The following is a 24,532-nucleotide window of genomic DNA, read 5'->3' as shown; positions in this document are numbered from 1 at the left end:
TGGAAGTCTAACACCATCTCCTTTGCTTGCTGATGTTTAGGTGCAGGTTATTTTCTAGGCACCATGAGGATAATTTTTGAACCTCCCCCCTGTACACTGTTTTGTCTCCACCTGTAATAAGACCCAATACGGTAGTATCATCTGCAAATGTAATGATCATAGTGGATGGCTCAAACGATACACAATCATCTGTGTACAGTGAGTACAGGTAGGGACTGAGCACACAGCCCTGTGAGGAGCCAGTGCTAAGCTTCAGGGAGGTGGATGTGACAGACCCAGCCCTCACTGTGGTCGCTCCCTCAGAAAGCCTTTGATCCAGTCGCAGATGGAAGAGGGAAAATCCAAGTCAGTCAGCTTTTCGATAAGGATGCTCGGTAGGATAGTATTGAAGGCCGAGCTGTAGTCAATGAAAAGCATCCTGACATAGTTTCCGGGTTTCTCCAGATGGCTCACTACAGAATGTAAGGCAGTAGCTATGGGTCTGTCGACCTGTTCCCCCTGTAGGCAATCTGATGTTTGTCAAAGTCTGGTGGAGGCATGTCCTAAGGTGCTGGAGAACCAGTCTTTGGAAGCATTTCATCACTACTGATGTTAACGCAAGAGGTCTGTAGTCATTTAGACAGTTAATTGCTGTTTTCTTGGGGACTGGGACAATAGTGGCTGTTTTCAAGCATGATGGAACACAGGCCGTTTGCAGGGAGATGTTAAAGATCTTTGTCAGGACCCCTGCTAATTGATGGTCTTTACCACTATCCCCAGCACCCCATCTGGACCTGCAGCTTTCCTGGGATTCACAGCCTTCAATGCAGCTCTCACTTGATGTTCGTATAGGGTGACTGGCTGGGAATCAGAAGGCTGGCAGGCAGAAGCTACGGGGTCTGGTCTGGGCGAAGAAGATGTTCAACTCCTCTACCACCGAGGCGTCAGCATTGACTGTGTTCCTCATGTTGCCCTTATAGTTAGATGCTGCAGTCCCTGACACACTTGCTTCAGGTTGTTATCTGCTAGGTGATTCTCCACCTTATATTTGTATTGTTGTTTTGCCATCTGAATGCCTCTTCTAAGGTTTGCCCTGGCCTCTCTCTATATATCCCTGTCCCCTGTCTTAAAGGCAGAATCCTGGGCTCTCAGAAGTTTCCATACCTCGGCAGTCATCCAGGGTTTACAATTCCCATAGACTCTGATGCAAGTACATACAACTTGGGTTGAAAGCTACTGCTAAAGCTACAATTAACCCTGCTTGCAACCACATGGACAGCTGGATTCAGCCATTCAAATAAGTCTAGATTCAGTATCTGCAGGGCTCAGCACGTTGTGTGAATGAACTTAACACCTAAAGCAAAACCTTGATTGATTGAAAAGAGTTTGCTGAATTTGCTAAGCTGATACACGCTGCAGTAACCACAATGCACAAAATACGAGTAGTTTCGACTTAACAATCACAACTGACCCCCAAATTTTGGTTGCTAAGTGAGACAAATCTGGATTCCTTCATTGACTTTTCTCATTGAAGCTGGCTGGGAAAGTTGCAAATGGTGATCACTTGACCCTGGGACACTGCAACAGTTATAAATACCATTATTTACCATTATATATAAGACAGGTACTCCTGGGCTTACAACCACAATTGAACCCAAAATTTCTGTTGCTGAGTGAGGTATGTGAATTTTGCTCCATTTTACAACCGTTCTTGCCACAGTTGTTAAGTGAATCACTGCAGTTGCTCAATTAGTAACACACCTATAAAGTGAATGTGGCTTCCCCACTGACTGTTTGCCAGAAGGTAGCAAAAGTTGATCACATGACCCCAGGACACTACAATAGTCATAAATGCGAGTCAGTTCCCAAGTATCTGAATTTTGATCATGTGACCATGGGGGATGCTGCAACGGTCATAAAGGTGAAAAATGGTCATAAGTCCCTTTTTTCAGTGTTGTAACTTCAAATGGTCACTAAATGAATTGCAGCCCAAACCACTGGCGGGCCACAACACCAGAGTGTTATGCCAAGGAGAGTTGCACACATTAATTTAGCTAAAGCAGCATATGACATTTCTCCTTACATACAATTAATTTACAGGAAGTCTTATTACATCCTGCTAAGCTAAAAGGGCCTCTCATATTAGGCTGCAAAGATCTAAAAGATTATTAGTTGGTAATAGAAAGCTAAAAAAAGTTTATATCTCTTTGCTATCGTTTTACTGTCTGGATTCTTGCAGCCCAGATATAGCAATCCTATATTATTTATTTATTTATTTATTGAATTTATATTGCCACCTATTCGCGCAAGGCGACTCAAGGCAGCTTACGGAATATAAAATCACATTTAAAACAATTAAAAACTAACAAAAAGAATCAAATACATTAATATAGTACAATATAACAAAATCACTCCCCAACTCCCGTCCTCAACTTAGAACAGAGGTCGTATTCAGCAGGTTCTGACCTGTTCTGAAGAACCGGTAGTGGAAATGTTGAGTAGTTCAGAGAACCAGCAAATATCACCTCTGACTGGCCCCACCCCCATCTATTCTCCGCCTCCCGAGTCCCAGCTAATCGGCTGGGTCTCCTTTTGTTACCCTGCACAGGAGAACGGAGCTGGAAAGCAGGTTAGTGGGGTGGGGAGGGAATGGGGATTTTGCAGTATCCTTCCCCTACCATGCCCACCAAGCCATGCCACCAAGCCATGCCATGCCCACAGAACTGGTAGTAAAAAATGTAGAATCCCACCACTGACTTAGAACCATTCATTTAATGACAGTTCAAAGTTACAATGGCACTAAAAACAGTAACTTATAATAGTTGTTCATATGACTATTTCAGCATCCCTGTGGTCACATGATCAAAATTTGAAAGCTTAGCAACTGGCATGTATTTATGATGGTTGCGGCATCCCGGGGTCATGTGACCACCTTTTGAACCTGACAAAGTCAATGGGGAAGCCAGATTCACTTTATAATCATGTTACTAAGTGATTCACTTAACTGTGGCAAGAAAGATCATAAAATGGGGTAAAACTCACTTGTCTTGCTTAGCAATAGAAATCTGGGGCTCAATTGGGGTAAGTTGAGGACTACCTGTGTTGCGTTATTACAACCTGGCCTCTTTATCAATGAGTGACCTGAGCAGCTCCAGCAAATACAGTATTTGGGGAAGGATTAGAATAGGAGAAAAGAATCCTTGACATTTTTGGACTTAACTGATACTTGTGAAAAGAAAGTTATGAACACTTGCCAATGTTCTGAGGTTTTAGCTAGATAGACCTTTCAGTCAAAGGCAAGGCACAGCTGTGGTCTTTTAAAAAAATCTTATCTAATAGGCAAATACTAGTCCAACAGTTTCTAAAAGCGTCCTGAAAATAATCATTTTATGCTCTGTCCTTTGTGTCAAAAACATTTTATGCTGCAGAACACTAGCCTTTTGGCCCAAATAGCACTTGGACCAAAGGCTTTCATTATGCAAAACTGACAAAATAACCAGGACAAACATAAATGTCCATAACAAAATGTTTGGCCCCTGACTTGATCTCATTATTTATTTGGGCAAATGGATAATGAATTGTTCCTTGAGTTTGTGTATCTTGAGTGACTAAGGTCCATTGGCCCTTTGCCATATGTCATTTTGCTGCTATTCCCTCACTTAAATTGAGTGTTGGCATTTGACTGGGGAATTGAGGCAGGATATAAAGAAGAAATGTATTGCTTTTAGAAATATTGTTCAGCATTTGGCAAATGAAAGATCAACTTTTGGAGCAATAATTCAGCAACAGAAAAAATGGGATTATTTAAAATTATATTTTAATCTACAGTATTTCCTCTTTCTACTGGGCCATTTTAGAGGGACTACATTGAAATAAGCAAGATTAAAACAGCATAGCCAACTCACTAAATTCCATGGCAGAATTAAGGTAGATATTTGATTACTCTAACCACTAGCCACACCATAGTAGTTTGTATCCATAAATCAGGCTGGGAAGTGGTTGCAGCTTTAAATGGCTTATTCGTTACACAAGTTAAGTAATTACCAGGGTGGGGTTAGGAATTTAAAGGCAGCCCAGAAGGCAGTGTTCTAGTTGTGTTTCTAGTTTGTGGCTGAAGAAAGTTTGTGTGTGTATGTTCAGTTCTAGTTAGGTAAGTACAAGAATAATAGCACTGTGTTCTGAATTATTTGTGTTGTTGGTTTTAAGACTGAGGTGTAGCTGGCTTGTTCCATAGGCTGCTACATATTTAGCTTCCATATGTGTTTTTCCTGGATATAATTTACAGCTTGTGCTACAATGCAGTTTGTTTCACAAGACGAAATTGGCTGGCTTTTCAATGAGCTTAACTGTGGTTTGCAAGACAAGCAAACTTTTAAGCCAAAGCATGCTAGACTTAAGAGTTCAGTGAAATGTGCATACATTACAATTCTTCTACTCTAAATTGTGGTTTATTTGGTAAACCACAAGCTGTGGCTTGTTGCAGCATAAGAGGCAGGCTGCTGTGTTTTGAGTAGGTGGTGGAAAGAATATTTAAGATTCTATGTTTTTGAAGGTGATAGATTTTGAAGGTGATAGATTTCAGATTTATTTATATATTTGTTTGAGGTAAAATTAAAAAGAGTTGTGTCTGACTGCTGATCATTAAATTGCTGTATCTGTCAATGTAGCTAAATGTCTTAGGTGTGTTGCTTTATTAAACATTCTGGTTTGTCAAAAAAGATTCCTTTAAAAGGGATGTGGGGGTATGTCCTCTTTTTTTTTTTTTTTCCTTTTGGCATGGTGAATTGGAGATGCAATATTCAATGAAAATACTTTCTAAACTGTTCTATACATTTAATGCTTTTGTAAATGGAGTAACCACTAAGCATGGTTACTCACAAAATGAGTCACCAAGTGACTGTCCCCTTTTTTCCCCCTGGCATTAACCATGTACACAAAGAATGAAAAGGTTAAAAAAATGGGTTCTTTCTGAAAAGTTTTCCTGCAATTTGTGGAGCCGACGATTGTCTCCAAATACACCCACCCAGAAAACTGATTTTTAGGCTTGAAACAGATTTTAAAGGCTTTATTTTAAAAGCTTCTCCTTTTCTTCCTTCCCTCTCCAGGCCCAAGAAGAACCGGACAGAAAGGCAGTCATTGTCCCAACCCCAACAAATTGGCAGGCTCTAGAAAACCCAGTATCCTTTTTCCATCTGCTTGTTTGGGAGTCTGTTTGGCCTCGGAGTTCAGAGTTTTCCAGAATTTACAGTTGGTCGAGTCAGAGAAGGTTTAGAAATGCAGGCTGGTACGGTGTCAAAACATTTCATCTCATCGGGTGTCCAGCTTGTTACTGATGTTTTGACTAGTCTCCTGTCCAGCAGCTGGGAAATGGGAGATAGCTTTTCTCCAGAGGGGACTCAGGATGAGGGGAGCAGCTCATCTTCAGAGGACACGCAGTGGAGCCCTTTGCATTGGTCAAGATCCAGCATGCAGTTGGAGATAAAGCGCCTCCAGACATTTCGGTTCTGGCCGGTGAGCGTTCCTATTTCTCCAACGGATCTGGCAGCTGCTGGTTTTTATTTTGTCGGTCCTGCCGACACCGTCCAGTGTTTCTGCTGTGGTGGGTTGTTGTACAATTGGGTAGCTGACGAGGATCCTATGGTAGAGCACAAGAAATTCTTCCCGTCGTGCCTGTATGTCCAGGACAAAATGGTAGGAAATTGCCGACAGATGCCTTGGAGCGAAGAACACCATGACTGCATAGATGGTCAATTTCTTGGCATGCTACAAAGTTTAAATGTGGAGGAGAGCCCTGCAGGGGGTCAGCCAGAGTACCCATATATGGAGACAGAAGGAGATCGGTTGGTGTCGTTTGAGAATTGGCCATCTTACTCTCCAGTGTCTCCCCAGTTGTTGGCCAGAGCTGGCTTCTTCTATACAGGTATGTGAGAACTGCTTTTGCTGGGTATAACCCAGGTTCCATCTATGTTAATGTAGGGCTTTTGTTATTCCTGAAAGCCCTGGGAGTAGCTCATGAAACTGGTGGCCTTAATATTCTATTTTGTATTTATGTCTGTATTGAATGTATATATATATATATATTTGCATCCCACCTTTATTTTTATAAATAACTGAAGGTGGGGAATATATTTAACACAAGTTTCTCCTCTTTCCTCCACAACAACCACCCTGTGAGGTGGGTTGGGCTGAAAGAGGGACTGGCACAAAGTCACCCAGCTGGCTTTCATGACTCAGGTGGGAAGTTGAAACACACTTGGAGGTTCCATTGGAGGCTTGCAGTAAAGATGTTCCATTAAGAAGCCTGGTGCCTTAACCACTAAATTTTGTATAACTCGGAGAGGCATAACTAATGTTCCTGCCTCCTTATTTTCCCCACAACAGCCCTGTGAAGTGGAGTGGGTTAAGAATAATTTGTACAATATCACCTGGTTGGCTTTCATGCCTAAAAGAGGCTCAGGACACACAATCTCATTTGTAGTCTCTGGCACTTTTGTTCCACTGGAGACTTACTGTAAAGGTGTGCCATTAAAAAAGGAGAATTTACAGTTGCTGTTAGATGTGTCTACAGCAACCTGCAAATGGTTCCCTATTAAAGAGCAGAGAGTATAATGTGGACTGTGGAAATTGTTGACAATTTGCACCTGTCATAGACTTTCTTATTCCTTTGGGAGGAATCCTTGCTTCCAGAGGTGTGCAGCACCTCTCCCCTCCCCCTTCTCCTAAATATTTGGCACCCTATGGAAAACACATAGCCGTAGCTTCAGCTGAATATTGAATTTGTAAAGTTGCCCATTTCAACAAGTGACTCTGGGCAGTGAGCAATAACACATTTTTCCCCCCTGCTGCCAGAAAAGGAAGGATTTTTCCATGGAAGTGAATTTACGGGTGCAGAAGTTTCTCTAACCTGCCATCGGTTTTGAACTCTTCGGTGTAACATTTTGGCGATGGTATGCAGGCTTGCAAGCACCTCTTGAAATAGCAAAACAAACTAAAATGGGGGAATACTTCAGGCTTTGGTTACTAGGAATAGAATTCAATTCTGTCCGGCTTACCTCTCTTCTCCTCCACCATTTCCCATGTTAGAATGTCTTATATTCTGTACGGCTATATAGGCATCAGGCATCATGTCCTAAGTGAAAAGTGAATCTGGCCTTGTCACCCCTTGATTGGATATAAAGATAGATGGACTTTGAGTGGATTTCCTGAATTCTGGACCAATTCTTCGTTTCGTTTGCTTGTTACTATTACTGGGCCCAGCAGCCAGAAAAATCATAACCATCAAAAGCTGTAGCAGGAAGGGTAGTAATTAATCCATGGCCAGAGAATTCTGGGAGTTGAAGTCCACAAGTGTTAAAGTTGCCATGTTTGGGGGTCTCTGTTTAAAACTATGGCAGGGATTAATTACTGGCAATGATTTTTGTTGGTTTGTTTCTGTTGCTCTTGACCAACATGTTGATCTTTTGTCATGGATGTTTTCAGGCCAACAAGATTATGTGCGGTGTTTCTACTGTGATGGTGCCCTGAGGAACTGGGAACAAGGGGATGATCCCTGGATAGAGCACGCCAGGTGGTTTCCAAGGTGATCCATTCTGAAGTACCTATTTTTCTTCCATCCTCCATATCTTGTAGGAACTGACATGGGCAGGCTTTTTTGGGCCCCGAGGTTCAAATGATCTCTTGGGTGTAACTGATAATAGGGAGGGAGGAGAACCACACACTCCTTGGATTGAAGGATTGTGTCAGCCATGGCTGTTCCCCACCATTCAGTTAGAACAGAAGAAGCTTCTTGGAGAAGTGAAACATTTTTAAGGGAAAAAAACCAAAAACAAACGTCCAATTGCCTTTTGGGAAAAACACCCTTGGGACCACCATGATCTGCGTGCCTGAGAATCCCCATAGACAGATCCAATGGAAGAGATAACATTTTATACCTCTATGTTGCAATTTGGTACTAAGTCGCAAACAATATTTACAACTAACCTTTTATCAGTCTTCTCCCTTACCCCTCTTACCCCAACTTCCACAGATGTGCATTTCTGCTCCAGTCCAGAGGGAGAGATTTCATAAACCACACTCAAGAATCTAATGTAATGTTGGTGAGTAGGCATGCCTCTTCTGATTACAGATTAACAATTGGAAGGGACCTTGTAGGTCATCTAGTCCAACCCCCTGCCCAAGCGGGAGACCCTACACCATTTCTGACAAATGGCAGTCCAATCCCTTCTTGAAAGCCTCCAGTGATGAAGCTCCCACAACTTCCAAAGGCAACTTCTGTTCCATGGGTTGATTGTTCTCCCTATCAGAAAATTTATTTCTCCTTGTTCAGTTTCCATTCATTATTCCTTGTCTGACCTTCAGGTGATTTAGAAAATAGCATGACCCCTTCCTCCTCTCTGTGACAGCCCCTCAAATATTGGAAGACCGTTATCCTGTCTCCCCTGGTCCTGTATGACTGTAGCTTAAATAATACCCGATGCTGTTAAAATGTGTAACAGGGGCTCTCTTATTATCTTATTGTGGGTAAAGTGACTGTCCTCCTGGCATGTGTTGGAGGGGGTTCTTCCTCTCTGAGATAATACCCAGCCGGGTTTTGGATTTGGCACCAGGGTTGGGGTGGCAGTTTATCATCTAGGAAGTTTTGGAAGCTTTACAGTGCAGCTAACTTGGATGTAAGATCCTGTGGTTTAAACTTGGGTTCCAGGGAACAATTTGGCTAGTGGTTGCTGTTATGTCCTCCTTGTTGCCCAGTGACATCCTTGACCTAACTGCTTGAATCCATCAGCAAGCTGGCAGTGGAATCCCCCAAGACCCCCTAGTACCGGGCAGGAGTGGGCTTCAAAAATTTTAGCAACGGGTTCTCTGCCCGGTTGCTGGGTGGGGCGTGGCCTCGTTGGCCTCCTGCACCACAGCCAGGGGTGGGGATTTTTGCCTTCCTGGGCTCTGGAGGCTTTCCGGAAGCTCTCTGGGAGGGCAAAAATGGCCTCCCCAGACTCTGGAAGCTCTCTGGAAGCTGGAAACGGGCCCATTTCCGGCCTTCCCGAACTTCCGGGAGTCCCATTTTTCACCCTCCCTGAGCCTCGGTGCATGCCTTGCACTTACCTGCATCCAAAATGGGCCACGTGCAGACTCCTGGGAGGGGAGGGGTGAGCGGGGCCAGCCAGGAGTGGGATTTGGGGGTTCTCTGAACTGCACAGAATACCTGCAAACCCCCAGCAGCCCAGCCCTGGTACTGGGAGTACTGGTACTGGAATCATGCCTGATATGGCTCAGGCAGGGGTGGGATTCAAATTTTTAACAAGCGGTTCTGTGGGCGTGGCTTAGGTGGTGGGTGTGGCTTGGTCATGTGACTGGGTGGGTGTGGCTTGGTGGTCATGTTATTGGCTGGGCGTGGCCAACTCAATATCACTCACATCGAGGCACGCATCTCCTCACCTGGCCTCTCATGACTGTGGGGATGCTGCAACAGTCGTAAGTGTGAAAAATGGTCATAAGTCACTTTTTTTCAGTGCCATTGTAACTTTGAATGGTCACTCCACACAAGCAAAGTACTAGCAAAGGAGGGGGAAAAAAACTCCAGAGAAATTCCTGAGACAGGAAGTCTAGTCCTGCCAAGAATGTAATAAGGGTTAACGGAGAGGCAGTTTCTGTAAGCAACACCAGAATGTTTCCTTCCTGCCTTCCTTACAGGATTAGGCCAGTAATTCTAACAACCAGTTCTCTGAACTGCTTAGGATGTTAACAACAGGTTCTAGTGAATAGGTGCAAACTGGTAGAATCCCACCCCTGGGCTCAGGGGTTCATGACCTTTATGACAGACATAGACCTGACCAAGTTGCTGAGGGCCCAACACCTATAAGTAGTCCATATGCTAGGTCTCCTTTATTTTTACTCCAAGCAGCTGCAACTTGATTGGAAGGTGAAGGATATCACACAATCACTTTGTCATATTCAAATCTCTCTCTAATTGCTGTTTGGGTTGCTGATGCTTCCCTTTCCATGTAGGGAGATAAGACCTATTTAATTGGTCTGTTCTGATTGACTAACATTCTGGGTGGGTTCCAAAACCTGTTTTTTCCTCTTTAGCCTGTGGATGTGGACAGTTTGTTCAAGGCCTTTGTCCCTTCCGCCTGGAAGGGAGGCATGATAAAGATCTCCAACTGGATTGCTCCCATATGACCTTTGGAATTCCCTGGTTTTCTGATGAGTTTCAGGGGATTTAAAAAAAAAAGACTCTTTTGAGCACAGTTTGAGGAAAAACTGCACACTAATCTGACTATATTAAGGTCATATTAAGAATTACATAGCAGCAATTACAAGAGCAAAATGCACTTCTTCAGTTCACAGTTGATTAGTAGCTCTGTTGAAAGTGACTGATTCTGTATTTGAAGAATGGAAGGGTCACAAGGCTATTGACCAAATGACATTATGCCAAATGTTCTAGGCATTTGACAAACACTCAGATCCCCTCTTGAGTTAACCTGTGACTGATCAGGCCCAAAGGGATGGTTGTGTCACGTAGGAAATGATTGACTCTTTGTCAACAGGGTTTGTTAATCCAGCCACTTGTGATTTAGATCTATGCCCCTCTTTCTTGACGGACCCCACCCCACCCCAGGAAATGTGTAAGTTGCATTTGGGCTGTGATCAATTAATTCTTGAGAGAGGGGAGACCGTTCTGCCTGTCTTGAAGGAAGCAGTAGTAAGGCCTGCCCTCAAAGCTTTTGCTGGGTACAAGAGTTCTGGAGAATTTTCAACAGAGCTCCAACCTTCCATGTTTGAATAAGATTGTTTGAGAAGGTGATTAGAATGCAGCTCTAGAAAACATTGGAAGAAGGTAATTATCTGGACCAGAGGTGGTATTCAGCAGGTTCTGACCAGTTCTGGAGAACCAGTAGCGGAAATTCTGAGTAGTTTGGAGAGCTATTTATTTATTTATTTATTTATTTATTTGTTTATTTATTTATTTATTTGATTTGCCAATTGTTTACAAGATAATAAGTATAAGTGTATACATAGTTGTGAATACATGAAATGGGTACATATAAGAAAAATAAAGAAGAATAAGAGAAACAATAGGACAGGGACGGTAGGCACGTTGGTGCAAGCTTATGCACGCACCCTACAGACCTCTTAGGATAAAAAGTGAGGTCAATAGTAGACAGTCAAGGTTAAAGTTTTGGGGTTTGGGAAGAAACTACAGAGTCGGGTAGAGTATTCCAGACATTGACCTTTCTATTGCTGAAAGCCATTTCCTGCAATCAAGTTTGTGCGGTTAACTTTGAGTTTTTTGATGTGTGCTCTTGTGAGGTTATGGTTGAAGCTAAGTATTCATTGACAAGAGGACATTGCATTGTATGATTTTATATACCAAATACTAGCAAATACCACCTGATCCTGGCACAGCTGATCGTAGGAACAGCTGATTGGGGGGAAATACCTTAAGGAGTGACTGGGCGGGGCGAGCATCAGGCGGGCAGGGCGAGCGAGGGAGCGGCGACTGGATCAGGGGCGTGGCCAGCCAGAAGTTACTACCAGTTCAGTGACCCACACCAAATCCTTGGCTACCAGTTTGTCCGAACCAGTGCGAACTGGCTGAATACCACCACTGATTATGGGGGCATCCTCTATGCCCACATAACACCACTGGTCTGATTACCAGGAAGCACCTGGCTGCCATTCAAGGCGCCGGTTGTCCTTTATTTAATAAATCATCCTCCCACTAGGGGCTGCCTCTCTTTCACATTTCTGCCATCCCAGTAAGATCTGACATATCCATCATGTCCTTTTTGTTAAGCAACGGTATCTAATGGGACCTAGTGAGTGTGTTTTCTCTGGCACATCCCACCCACACCTCCCAGGTTTAGACTGCCCCAACCTGCAAGTCTTTAAACCATCTCTGAAAATCTGTATTTTTCCCAAGACATTGGGGTGGGTCACGGAGTTGCTCATCTGGCATGCAGTGTCTGGTTCAGGTAAAGTACACATAGATGTCCATTTAGAGCAGGGGTGTCCAACCTTGGCAACTTTAAGACTTGTGGACTTCAACTCCCAGAGTTCCTCAGCCAGCAAAGCTGGCTGAGGAACTCTGGGAGTTGAAGTCCACAAGTCTTAAAGTTGCCAAGGTTGGACACCCTGATTTAGAGTCATTTGTTTCTAGTGACCACTCGGCATTGACAAAAATGACCCAGGACTATTTTTCACACAACTGTTGCAGCATCCCCATGGCCGCGTGATCCAAATTCAAAGGCCTGGTTTGTATTGATGATGGTTGCAGTGTCCTGGGGGGGGGTCATGTGATCCCCTTTGTGACCTCCTGACAAGCAAATTCATTGGAGAAGCCAGATTCACTTAGCTGCGTTACTCACTTAATAACTGCAGTGATTCTCTTAGCCATGGTGTCAAGAAATGTTGTAAAATGGGGCAAAACTCATTCAACTACTGCCTGGCTTAGCAACGGAAATGTTGGGCTGTGGTCGTAATTTAAGGACTCCCTGTGTGTCCGTTACTCCAGTTTTTATCTTTGCTGTTACATTTACCTTTGTTTTGTTTTTGATATTTGCCTTTCATCTCTATGCCATTCAGAACCTGTGAGTTTGGTGGCTCAATACCTTAGAAATTAATACAGTCTTCTCCTTGGTGACACCTACTTTGTCTTGGTTTTCAGGAAGACAGCTTGCATTGGTCTGAATATTCAGAAAGCTCTCACGGTAGGTAAAAAAAGAGGTTTATGTCTTGCTTAATGTTGGTAACATTGTTAGTGCTGACTTCTTAGGCTTTGAACTTCAGGTGGGAGACCCCAGTGCTCTTTGCACAGTATCCCACAATCCTACATTTTAGACTTAACCTATAAGGATGGATGTCTTATTTCCACCTTATTATGTGCATTTTTAGTATCAGCAACAGTTTTTTTTAGCAACAGGTAACTTCACTTGACAACTTAGTGCCTTTCAAACAGCATTGGAAAAAAAACTGGATTGAAATTGGTTCTCACGCTTAAAGCTATTGCAGTAGCCCTACAGTCATGTGACTAAAATTCAGCCACTTGCCAATTGTGTTAATGATGGTTACAGTATCCCAGGGTCATGTGTTCATCGTTTACAGCCTTCCCAGACATATTCTGGAAAGTAAAGTCATTGAGGGAAGCTTGATTTGTTTAACAACCATGCCAAAAATGCAGATTACAGATAATCAGAGTTGGATTGGACTAGATGACCAATCCCCCCCAAGTGGGAGACCCTACACCATTTCTGACAAATGGCAGTCCAATCTCTTCTTGAAAGTCTCAAGTGATGAAGCTCCCACAACTTCTGAGGGCAAGCTGTTCCATTGGTTGATTGTTCTCACTGTCAGAAAGTTTCTCCTAATTTCCAGGTTAAATCTCTCCTTGTTCAATTTCCATCCATTATTTCTTGTCTGGCCTGCAGGCACTTTAGAAAATAGCTTGATTCCTTCCTCCCTGTGGCAGCCCCTCAAATATTGGAAGACCTCTATACTGTCTCCCCTGGTCCTTCACTAGACTAGTTCCATGCCCAGTTCTTCATATGTTTTAGCCTCTAGTCCCCTAATCATCCTTGGTTGCTCTTCTCTGTACTTTTTCTAGAGTCTCAACAGCTTTTTTTTTTATAGTGTAGTGACCAAAACTGGATGCAGTACTCTGGGTGTGGTCTTACTAAGGCTTTATAGAGTGGTATTAGTACCTCATTTGATCTTGATTGTATCCCTCTGTTAATGCTTGTAAAATCTTCCTCCTTAGGACCGCATTAAGCACACTTCAACGTGCTTGTGTTTTCTGTGACTTCCCTGGAGATCACTGTCCCACAATTTTTTTGAACACTGACTCACTTCTGATTTAAATATAATTGTTGACCTGATCCCTTGTCCTTTTTTTTTTTTTTTTTAAATCCTGTCTTCAATCATATAGGGTGATTGTAACTCTGGGCATGCTGCTAAAAGCCTCATGCAGACTAAGGCCTACCCAAAGATGAGCAACTAGTGATTTCCAGAGCATGTTTGTTACGTAAAAGGTGTACATAGAATGACAGCATGGGGTCTCTAATAAGAGTTTATACTTCCGTTGTCAATCAGACCTGTTTAAAAAAAACCTTGCACAGACAAAGAGGTGTAATTGTCTTAATACGTCAGTATTCTCTGCAGGTAAAAACATTTTCACCATGGATACTACGAAACTCCATTCTTTCCATCTGTATTATGTCATTTAGCTTATCTGTGAGCAAAATCTGGAAAATTCTCTCTATTAGAGAAACAAAACAAGGCTTCCCATTTTTGTTTGATGCCAAATAAAAGTGTAGGTATCTTGAAAGCTGCATTGCCACGCTGGCTTGCAGTTCACAGATTATTATTATTATTTATTAGACTTACAAGCTGCCCATTTTGCCATCTAAATTAGATAATCCGTGTGTGTTTACATATATATGGAGTGGTGTGTACTAGGTCAGCCCCCTCTTCCTCTTAATAGAAGAAAATGGAGAGAATAGTTGCATTGAAATACTTGATTGGAATAAACAAAACTCAAAAGTTCCATATAAGGCAGCTTCAGTGTCATATTTAGTCAAAGTCAAAGCTTCATATAGAAAATACGTATATTGTAAACCGTAATTTACACAGCTCTATGTTTTAAAAAAAGTTGAATCTGTTTAATACACCAGCATAACATGTGAATTGAGTAATGTGTCTATGCCTCGTGTGGATTCTTTCCTAAGCTCCTATTCTTGGCAGCTTTAGCTCTAACAATAAATAGAGAAACTTCTAAAGAAAACTACAACAATGAATAACTATCCATTAGGTCAGTGATCCCCAACCTTTTTACGCCGCAGCCCGGTATCCCCAACCTTTTATGGCGCGCCCGGTACGACATCAGCTGGCGCCGCCATCTTGTTTTGATGAAAAAGTGCTTCACCGAAGCACTTTTAATCAAAACAAGATGGCGCCGCCACAGCTTCGGTGAGCTTTTCCGGTAGAAATGGCTTTCTACCCGGAAAAGCTCACCGAAGCGCTCATGCTACCATCTTGTTTTGATGAAAAGTGCCCGGTGAGCTTTCTACCCGGAAAAGCTCACCGGAAGCACTTTTTCATCAAAACAAGATGGCGGCGTCCAGCAAGCCAGCGCCCGGTAGGACTTGTTCCACGGACGGTACCGGTCCGCGGACCGTGGTTGGGGACCCCTGCATTAGGTGCTAACTATCCATTAGGTGCTATCCATTAGGTACCTCCACCGATACCATTGTTTCCAAGAAGTCACCGTGTGCTCTGCACCACTTGCCTCCAGCAGAAATGAAAAATTACTGTTGATGGAAATATGGAATATGCATGTGCAGATGGTCCAAAATCAAGGGAAGGATCTTGTTACTTCTGGCGAGCATTTCAACATAAAGTACACGTTCAGAAGTTTGTTCTGACGGTGTCCTTTGAAGATTGAACTGTGTACAGAAACGTCTGTGGAGATTCTCAGTTATCCAGGTCATGGTTGTCCCAAAGGTGCTTTTTTTCAAGAGGCGACTGGATTTCCTTTGTTTTTCCTGCAGAGCTTTCGCTTCTCATCCAAAAACGTCTTCAGTTCTTCTCATCCATCTTCTTGAACAAGAAGCAAAACGTCTTCAAGGAAAAACAAAAAGTCCAGTTGGGTTTTGAAAAGGCAACTTTGGGACAACTGTGTAGGGAGTTATTTTGGATAACTTCTGCAAAGGTCTTTGACCTACTGACAGACTTCCTTTTGGACAAAGGCAGATATCCTTCTGAGCATTGTCTTTTAATGCACTCTCTTATTCTTCTCCTATCCATACAGAGTCTATGGAAAGAGAACCAGATCCTTGGAGAGTAAGAAGAGAGACACAAGTGGAATGCTCCCATAAGCCAGGTAAAGATTCCTGCAGGTGGAGAACAATTGCAAAGAAAAAGTAACAAGTATGTTACTAGTAGCAAATGCTAGCAGCAAATCATTACTATTTACTACTAGTATCTATTAGATACAGAAAACTGATGTCAGAAAAAAGACCTCGTGATCCATCGAGTCTGCCCTTTAAGTTGTTTTTAATTTTGTTTATTTTTAACATTTTTGTCGGATGATGGACATGTATAGATCCCAAGCATGTTTAAACTCGGCTACTGATGATTGACCTGCTACCTCCGCTGGAAGTTGGTTCCAAGCTTCCACTACTTTTTCGGTGGACTAAAATTTTCTAACATGGCTTTTTGAACTTCCCGCCTGTCATTCGGAGGTTATGCCCCCATGTTCGTGATTTTTTCTTAATATTGAAAACGCTGCCTTCTAGAACCTTATTCACTCCCTTAATACAGTGGTCCCCAACCTTTATGCCGCGCCCGGTACCGGCATCAGCTGGGCGCCGCGCCCCGTACCGCATCAGCTGGCGCGCCATCTTGTTTTGATGAAAAAGTGCTTCCGTGAGCTCACCGGAAGCACTTTTTCATCAAAACAAGATGGTGGCGCCAGCGCTTTCAGTGAGCTTTTCCGGGTAGAAATGGCTTTCTACCCGAAAAGCTCACCGAGCTAGCGTTGGCGCGCCATCTGTTTTGATGAAGTGCTTCCGGTGAGCTTTCACCCGGAAAAGCTCACCGGAAGGACTTTTTCATCAAAACAAGATGGCGGCGCTTGCAGCATACCAGCTGCCCGGTAGGATTTGTTCCACGGACTGCACGGTCCACAGACCGGTGGTTGGGGACCCCTGCCTTAATATATTGAAAGGTTTCCATCAAATCCCCCTTCCCCTTCTATCCTCCAGGCTATATTCAGTTCCTCCAAACTCTCCTGAGATTGTCAGTTTTGTCCTTAGACCATGTACCACTTTTGTTGCCCGTCTCTGGACTCCCTCGATCTTGTCGATATCTTTTTTAAGTAGGTCTCCAGAACTGCACACAGTATTCCACATGGGATCTGCCCAAAGCCCCATATAGTGAGAGTAGCTCGATCCCCGTGCTTCGCTATGAAACTCTGTGGTTGGGCTTAGTTTTGGGGGAGGAAAATAAGGGGGAAAATTGTGCCTCTGCCTACCAGCATCCATCGGTATTCATCTGGCTGGCGTCCTGTCAGTGTGCGAGAGAGTTGAGGGCTGTTTGGAAAGTGAAACAGTATTTGCTATGCGAGCAAGAAGGAGACAGCAAGGAGCCTGGGTGTGGCTTAACTCAACTGTTCTGTACTAAAGCTGGTTGTTGCTGTGAAAGTAAAACTGAAACTCCTCTCCTCTGCTTGTGTTTTGCATTTGGAACAGATTTCTTTCCAGGTGGGGAGGGGGAGTAGAACTCCTTAGCATCAGAGCGTGTTAATAATAATAATAATAATAATAATAATAATAATAATAATAATAATAATATAGGAAATAGTAATGCTCTGATGGTCATTTCGAAAAATCCTTTCTTAGTGAGCACCTAGAAGCCAAGAGGAACATACATGTCAAATTTCAACTTTTTTAGGCTTTACGGTTCTGGAGATTTTGTGATGTTGCTCAAGTGATATTTCATTTTTATATATACAGATTAGGACCTCCTTTATCCTGCTGGTGATCCCTTTAGTGATACATCCCAGAGTTTTGTTTTCCTTCGCAGTTTCATAGACCACACCGTTCACTCATTTGGCAGTCACCTGCTATGAACAATGTCCTTTTCTTCGCTTATTCTGTCTAACATTGTATCTCCAGTTCCATACCCTGCCAGAGGATTCTTCCCCCCCCGCCCCCCTGAAGTCAGACTAGACTAGAAATCAGTCCATGGTCATGACTTTGGGTGCTTCCACATCCCAGACCAATTTGAAAGCATCTTTTCTCCCCTGTGTCAACACGAAGGTGGCAGACTTGAATTAGACTGAAGCTGAATAATTACTGCCCTTAGCTGCAAAGTGCAAAACCACGACAAAAATGGGTGGCATTTTGTCTTCGGAGCTCTTTCCTGGATCCTGAATTGTTTGAGTCTTGTAAAAGAATCAATAGTTTGATAGCTTTACTTCCATTCAGTAACAAAGCCAGAAGGAGCAGGAGCGATGTCAACGAGGGTTTAAATTAGTCGCTCGCTTAATCAGAACATTAATCAGAGTAGAGTTGTAAGGGACCTTGGAGGTCTTCTAGTCCACCCCCCCATGCTCAAGCAGGAGATCCTATACCATTTCGGACAGGTGACTGTCCAGTCCCTTCTTAAAGAGGCTTCTAGTTTCTCTTCAGCGTGAGAAAATACCTCTGTAAAGTGCCAGGTTGCTGGGTTTGTTTTTCGGAATCACCTTTGTGTGGGATGAGAGTGAAGGACCAGGACAATGATATCTGCTGTGTTGAATTGATCTGCAATGTTCTCAGCATATACAATGGGCAGAACAGAGGACCGCTGCAGGTTGCTTTCAGATTGCATGGGGGGTTTGAGTGAATGAAATCCTTGACAATCCGAATGTGCCTTAAGTCTAAATCAAATTAAGTGTATGAACCTGGAATCATTACAATGGGCTGTCAAGTCAGTCGTCAGCTTTTAGCAACCATGGAGATAATTTTTATCCCCCAATTGCGTCCTGCAGGTCTTCTAACAGGATAGCCATTTTTTTGGTAATTGAGTCCATCCCACCCTGATAGTTGAGTCTTCTTCTTCTTTTCTCTTCCATTTCTTGGAATAGCTAAGCGTCACTTCTTCTTGGAAACGTGAGAATAAGCACTGTTCTTACGTAACACAACTCTTCTACTGCAAAAGCAGTCTTTTTTAGCTTCATGCTTCCTAATGTGCTGGCTGGGGAATGCTGGGAGTTGCCATCCACCACATCTTAAAGTCACTGAGGTTGAGAAACATTGAAAACGTATTGTGCCTTGACAACATGGTCAGTGATAAAACTCGCAGTTCATCTTACCTAAATGACAGTTGATGGATAAAGTTGGTACATGTCTATGGAGATTCTCAGTCATCCAGGTCATGGTTGTTCCAAAAGATGCTTTTTCAGGAGGCAACTGGACTTTCTTGGTTTTTCTTTGAAGATGTTTCGTTTCTCATCCAAGAAGCTTCTTCAGCTCTGACTGGGTAGTGGAGAATGGAAGAATTTACATTCCTTGCAGACTGCTGGTCATTTGCGTTCTTTTAGAGAGTATTTCAGGCCACTTGGGAGGTTTGTCTGTGTCCTCAGGGTCACCGGAGTAATGCAAATAGGTGTGGAGCTTTCTTGGAACTGCTGAATGCTGTGTTGTGGAGCTGTGTTTTCTGCAAGATGTTTTCTGCCCTGTTTTCTTTCACTGTTGAGCACAGGCACAGAAGCTTCTGGGATAAGAAGCAAAATATCTTCAAAAAAAAGGAAAGAAAGTCCAGTTGCCTCTTTAAAAAAGCATCTTTGGGATAAAATTGGTGCATACTATTTTGGTGAATCTAGTTGTGAGGCTTTTTATGCAAGACAACAACTTCATATAACGACTTTCCCCCGCAAAAATGGGATGTGCCGCTTGACTTATGTGCACAAACGATATTCCAATAGATTCCCCATAAATTAAAATTGAGCTCATTATCACTGCATCAAACTTTACAATCTCCCACGTAGTCCTAGATTGCGAGTGCAGAGTAAGGTGGACTCGTCCTTCCAAGGTTGATAAAATGAGGACCCAGATCGTTGGGGGCAATAGGCTGACTCTGTAAACCACTTAGAGAGGGCTGTAAAAAGCACTGTGACCGTTGGCATCTGACACCAATGAGATTGGCCAAAATGTACCCTAATATGAATCCAAGATGCTGGAAATGCAAACAGAACCAAGGTACCTTCCATCATATGTGGTGGTCATGCCCAGAAGTCCAAAAGTACTGCACTAAAATATGGAGTTGGATACAAGAAATAGTGGAAGATCGGATAGAGTTTAAACCGGAATTGTTCTTGTTAGGAATAATTAAAGGAAAATATAGTAAAAAAGATTAAATATATTCTACTACATATATTGACAGCAGCAAGAGTAGCATTCACACAATGTTGGAAACAAAATAACACACTGTCAGAGGAATTAGTAATTTAAAAATTTTTAGATTGTGCTCAAATGGATAAACTTACATTAAAATTAAAGGGTAAAGAAGAATCAGAGTATTACGAAGTTTGGGACAATTGGTACAATTGGTTGAACAATAGAAATAAGAAAAATAGAGATAAAATTATAGACAAATGTATATGAATGTATATAAATGTATATATTTATATGAGATTGGTATAGGTAATAATGATGTCACTGTACCGTTAATGTTAAGATCAAGATTTGTAAAATGTGAAAAAGAACAATTTTTTTAAAAAGCACTGTGAAGCTGTATATAAGTCTTTAGTGCTATGGCTAATGCTAATCCAACTTCCAACTGCCTTCCTAAGGGATCTCTTCTCTATCTCCAGAATCGACCACCAGCATGGAAGAAAAACTGCGCCGGCTTCAAGAGGAGCGGATGTGCAAGGTGTGCATGGACAAAGACGTGTCCATTGTGCTGGTTCCTTGTGGCCACCTAGTGGTGTGTGCTGAATGCGCTCCTAATCTGAGGCGCTGCCCCATCTGCAGAGGGGCCATTCGGGACAGCATGAAGGCCTTCTTGTCCTGACCTGAAAGGTAAGTAAAGCATTTGAATCCTTAACAGAAGAGAACTTGGCAATTTCCGAATGTAGGCAAAGCAGGGTGGGGAATCGAAATGACTTTCAAGTTGAACAAAAATACTGTTAATCTGTGAGGACCTCGGTGCTCTCTGAGCTTGGTGTTTTTAGAATAGAAATAGAAGAATAGAATAGAATAGAATAGAATAGAATAGAATAGAATAGAATAGAATAGAATAGAATAGAATAGAATAGAATAGAATTCTTTATTGGCCAAATGTGATTGGACACAAAAGGAAGTTGTCTTGGTGCAAATGCTCTCAGTAGACATAAAAGAAAAGATACATTCATCAAGAATCAAGAATCATCAGGTGCAACACTTAATGATAGTCATAGGTACACTAAGCAACCAAGTCATACTAGGAAACAGTGAATATAAATCATAAGGATACAAGCGACAAAGTTGCAGGCATACAGTCACAAGTGGGAGGGGATGGGTGATAAGGAGTGATGAGAAGATTAACAGAAATAGTAGTGCAGACTTTGTAAATAGTTGGACAGTGTTGAGGGAATTATTTGTTTAGCAGAGTGATGGCGTTCAGGAAAAAACTCCTTGGGTCTAGATGTTCTGGTGTGCAGTGCTCTATAGCAGTGGTCCCCAACCTTTTTTGTACCAGGGACCGGTTTCAAGCAGAAACATTTTTCAAGGACCGGGGGGAGAGAATCCGAGTTTGGTGGTTTGCTTGCAGACGTTTCATTACCTGACTAGGTAACATCTGATGTTGTTACCTAGTCGGGTAATAAAACGTCTGCCAGCAAACCACCAAGTTCAGGAGCGCCTCGGCCCTGCCTCCCTCAGCCCCATCCCTCAGGTGTCTCCCTCCCTCCCTCCCTCCCTCAGGTGTCTGCCTCGTTCCTCTCTCAGTCACTCTATCGCTCCTCCAGCAGCCCAGAAGCCGGGGTGGGGTGGCTTTTCCTGTCGCCACAGCTTCCCGAGCGCCCGTTTCACCCCACCCGCCCGCCCGCCCGCTCGCGGTTCAATCCCACAGTGCTCCGTTCTACCTGCCTGCCTGCCTTCTTTGTTTCGGAGCAGCTTCGGCTGATAAAAGAGGCGAATAGTTATTATTCTCAGCCGAAGCTGCTCCCAAACAACCAGACAGGCAGGCAGGCAGAACGGAGCACTGTGGATTGAACCGCGAGCGAAGCGGGCGGGCGGGTGGGGTGAAACGGGCGCTCGGGAAGCTGCGGCGACAGGAAAAGCCACCCACCCCTGGCTTCTTTGAAGCAGTTTCTTCCTGGGCTGGTGGAGGAGCGAGAAAGCGACTGAGAGAGCTGAGCCAGAGAGCAGGACAGGCTTTGTTGCTTCCTCCCTCCCCTTCTTTCATTTGTGTCCTTGATCCCCGATCCCAGCAGCATTCACTGAAGGCGAAGAAAGCCGCCATTTTTTTAAATTTTTTTTTCTTTGCGGCCCGGTAAAGAGTGCTCCACGGCCCGGTACCGGTCCGCGGCCCGGTGGTTGGGGACCCCTGCTCTATAGCATCGCTTTGAGGGAAGGAATTGAAGCAGTTTATGTCGGGGATGTGAGGGGTCTGTAAATATTTTCACAGCCCTCTTTTTGACTTGTGCAGTATACAGCTCCTCAATTGAAGGCAGGTGGGTAGTAATTGTGTTTTCTGCAGTCCTAATTATCCTCTGAAGTCTGTGTCTGTCCTGTTGGGTTGCAGAACCAAACTAGGCAGTTATAGAGGTGCAGATGATAGACTTTTCTTGCAGACATTTCATTACCAAACTAGGTAACATCATCAGTGCTTGAAGGGAGCGGGGTTTGATCTTATTTTTATATACTAGTGGCTTGTCCCATCAGTGCTTGGTGGATTCTTGAGTAAGTGGTTGTTTAGTGTTATTTGTCTGTGTTGATAGTTCCTTGACTGGGGTATTATTTACTTGATTACTGGTCTAGTGTTAATTGGGGTATTGTTTACTTGATTACCAGTCGTGTTAATTACCAGTCTAGTGTTGATCTGGGTTCCTTCTACTGGTATAAAGCAGGGTGCCCTCTAATAAGTAGTACTTAATGAAGGCCTGAGGTACTATAACTGAAGGTTCAGGATGGAGAGAGATTTCCTTCATCTTTTCCTTCCATTACCACTTGGCCCTCAATTGGGTAGCTCAAAGGTAGCCCAATCTACTCCAAGCTAGCCAAGTCAAGTGTTTTGAACTTCATCTGTTCCAGCCGGTAGATGCCCAGCTGCTAGTTAAGCTTTCATTGCTTTATCACATTGCCTGGATGGTGGGATAGCCGTGGAAAAATTAGGCAGACGTGTACCAAATTATCAGCTGCCATTCATTCCCCACAATACAGATAGTCCTCTACTTACAGCCGCTGTTGAACCCAAAATTTATGTTGCTAAGCGAGACAGTTGTGAAGTGAGTTTTGTCCCCACGTTACGACTTTTCTTGCCGCAGTTGTGAAGTGAATCACGGCAGTTGTTAAGTCAGTAACGCGGTCATTCAATGAATCGGGCTCCCGCCCATTGACTTTGCTTGCCAGAAGGTCACAAAAGGGGATCACGTGACACACACACACACACACACAGACACACACAGAGGGGACACTGCAATGGTCATACATACGAGTCAGTTGTCAAGGGTCTGAATTTTGATCATGTGACCACAGGGAATGCTGGAACGGTCGTCAGCGTGAAAAAAACAGCCATAAGTCACTTTTTTTTTCAGTGATGTTGTAACTTTTGAATCATGGTCGTTAAACCTAAGTCGAGGATTATCTGTATTTAAGGCAAAGTTGAGAAACAGCAGGCAAATCTGTCACAAGGAAATGTCTTGCCTTTTCAGAGCGTCACTTCACAGCAACTTAACCCTTCCTTTGGCCCAGGAAGACTCGACTCTGCCCAAGGAACCAAACAAGGACTTGAATAAATATACTACCGGGGTGCTTGATTTATTTATTTATTTATTCGACTTTGCTGGTCGGGCTGCCCGTTTCCAAAAACAAAAAGGACTCGCCTCCTTCCTCTGAACCCTACAGTCACCCGATGATCTTGCAGATGTAGCTTCTTTGAGACCTCCTTCAATTTCAAAGATGAAAGATTACAAAAACCATTTCAAGGTTTCTCCTGTGGAGAGACTGACAGCTTCACTGGGGGTGGTGGGTGGGGAATTGTTTAAAGCACATTTGGAAACGTTCAATTCCCAATTCTTACTTGTATAAGTTTTTAAAGCAGATAATTTGGAGTAAAAAAGTATGTGTGTGTGTGTGTTTTGACTTGGAATGGTTTTCTTTCAAGAGAATAAAATAACCTACCTTTGTGGAACCATTTCTAATGATTTCTGTCAACCTTTATCGATTTATGATTGCATTAAATTTACAAACTACCTGAACTCTTGTTATTTCTTTCCCACTTTTATTATTTTTATAAACGACTCTAGGCATGTGAACATGTCTAATATTCTTCCCTCTTCCTATTTTCCCCACAAGAACTCTGTAACCTGAGTTGGGTTGAGGGAGAGAGAGAGAGACTGGTCCAAATTCACCCAACCGGGGGTGGGGAGTGGGGTTCATGAAAAGAGCCTCCCTGAAGATTGTATTACTTTTGGAGTCGGGCATCCCCTGGGCTACCGTGTTATCGCCGGCAAAACCTTCCAACCTAGAAGGACCACTGGTTAGCTTTGCCGGTGCTTTCGACACGAATACAGACAGACCCAACCAGCTTTCATGCCTAAAGTGGGACTAGAACTCATGGTCCTAGTTTCTAGCCTTGTGCTTTAATTATCATCTTCATTTAATGAGTTTGAATGGAGCAAACAGAGGTATTTTAATGGCCGGATGCCCTTCCTGTCACCGATGCAGAGTTTTGTCCAGCAGATATATTCTCATTGTGCCCAGAGAGAGAAAAATATCTGCCTCTACCTAGGATCAAACTCACAGCATCCTGATTGTGAGGCGAGAGCTCCACCTGTAGGCCACTGCACCACTCCATAGCCTTGTGCCTTAAT

At 43.3% G+C, this 24,532-nt stretch overlaps 1 protein-coding gene across 3 annotated transcripts; it reads left to right on the top strand.

Moving 5' to 3' along the window:
• Positions 1–3,631: 3,631 nt before the first annotated feature.
• On the top strand, positions 3,632–23,917 carry BIRC7 (baculoviral IAP repeat containing 7). 3 transcript variants are annotated; one of them, XM_026683406.2, is made up of 8 exons: positions 3,632–4,129; positions 5,085–5,899; positions 7,459–7,558; positions 8,006–8,075; positions 12,644–12,686; positions 15,782–15,853; positions 20,330–20,537; positions 23,372–23,917. In XM_026683406.2, exons 2-7 carry the CDS (start codon positions 5,254–5,256, stop codon positions 20,527–20,529), a joined length of 1,131 nt encoding a protein of 376 aa, XP_026539191.1. In that variant the 5' UTR covers positions 3,632–4,129; positions 5,085–5,253; the 3' UTR covers positions 20,530–20,537; positions 23,372–23,917. The 3 variants fall into 3 exon arrangements, with proteins under 3 accessions (XP_026539191.1, XP_087815308.1, XP_087815309.1); XM_087959182.1 differs by having other exon boundaries at positions 4,041–4,129; positions 23,316–23,917; XM_087959183.1 differs by having other exon boundaries at positions 4,041–4,129; positions 20,330–20,388; positions 23,372–23,602.
• The last annotated feature ends 615 nt before the right edge of the window (positions 23,918–24,532 follow it).

The sequence above is a fragment of the Notechis scutatus genome, chromosome 3 (genome assembly GCF_049901735.1).
Source record: "Notechis scutatus isolate UNSWTSFEM ecotype Mainland chromosome 3, rNotScu1.2, whole genome shotgun sequence".
Classification (NCBI taxonomy): domain Eukaryota; kingdom Metazoa; phylum Chordata; class Lepidosauria; order Squamata; family Elapidae; genus Notechis; species Notechis scutatus.
Note: the sequence above shows the minus strand (reverse complement) of the source record. Positions and strands in the feature narration are given on the sequence as shown.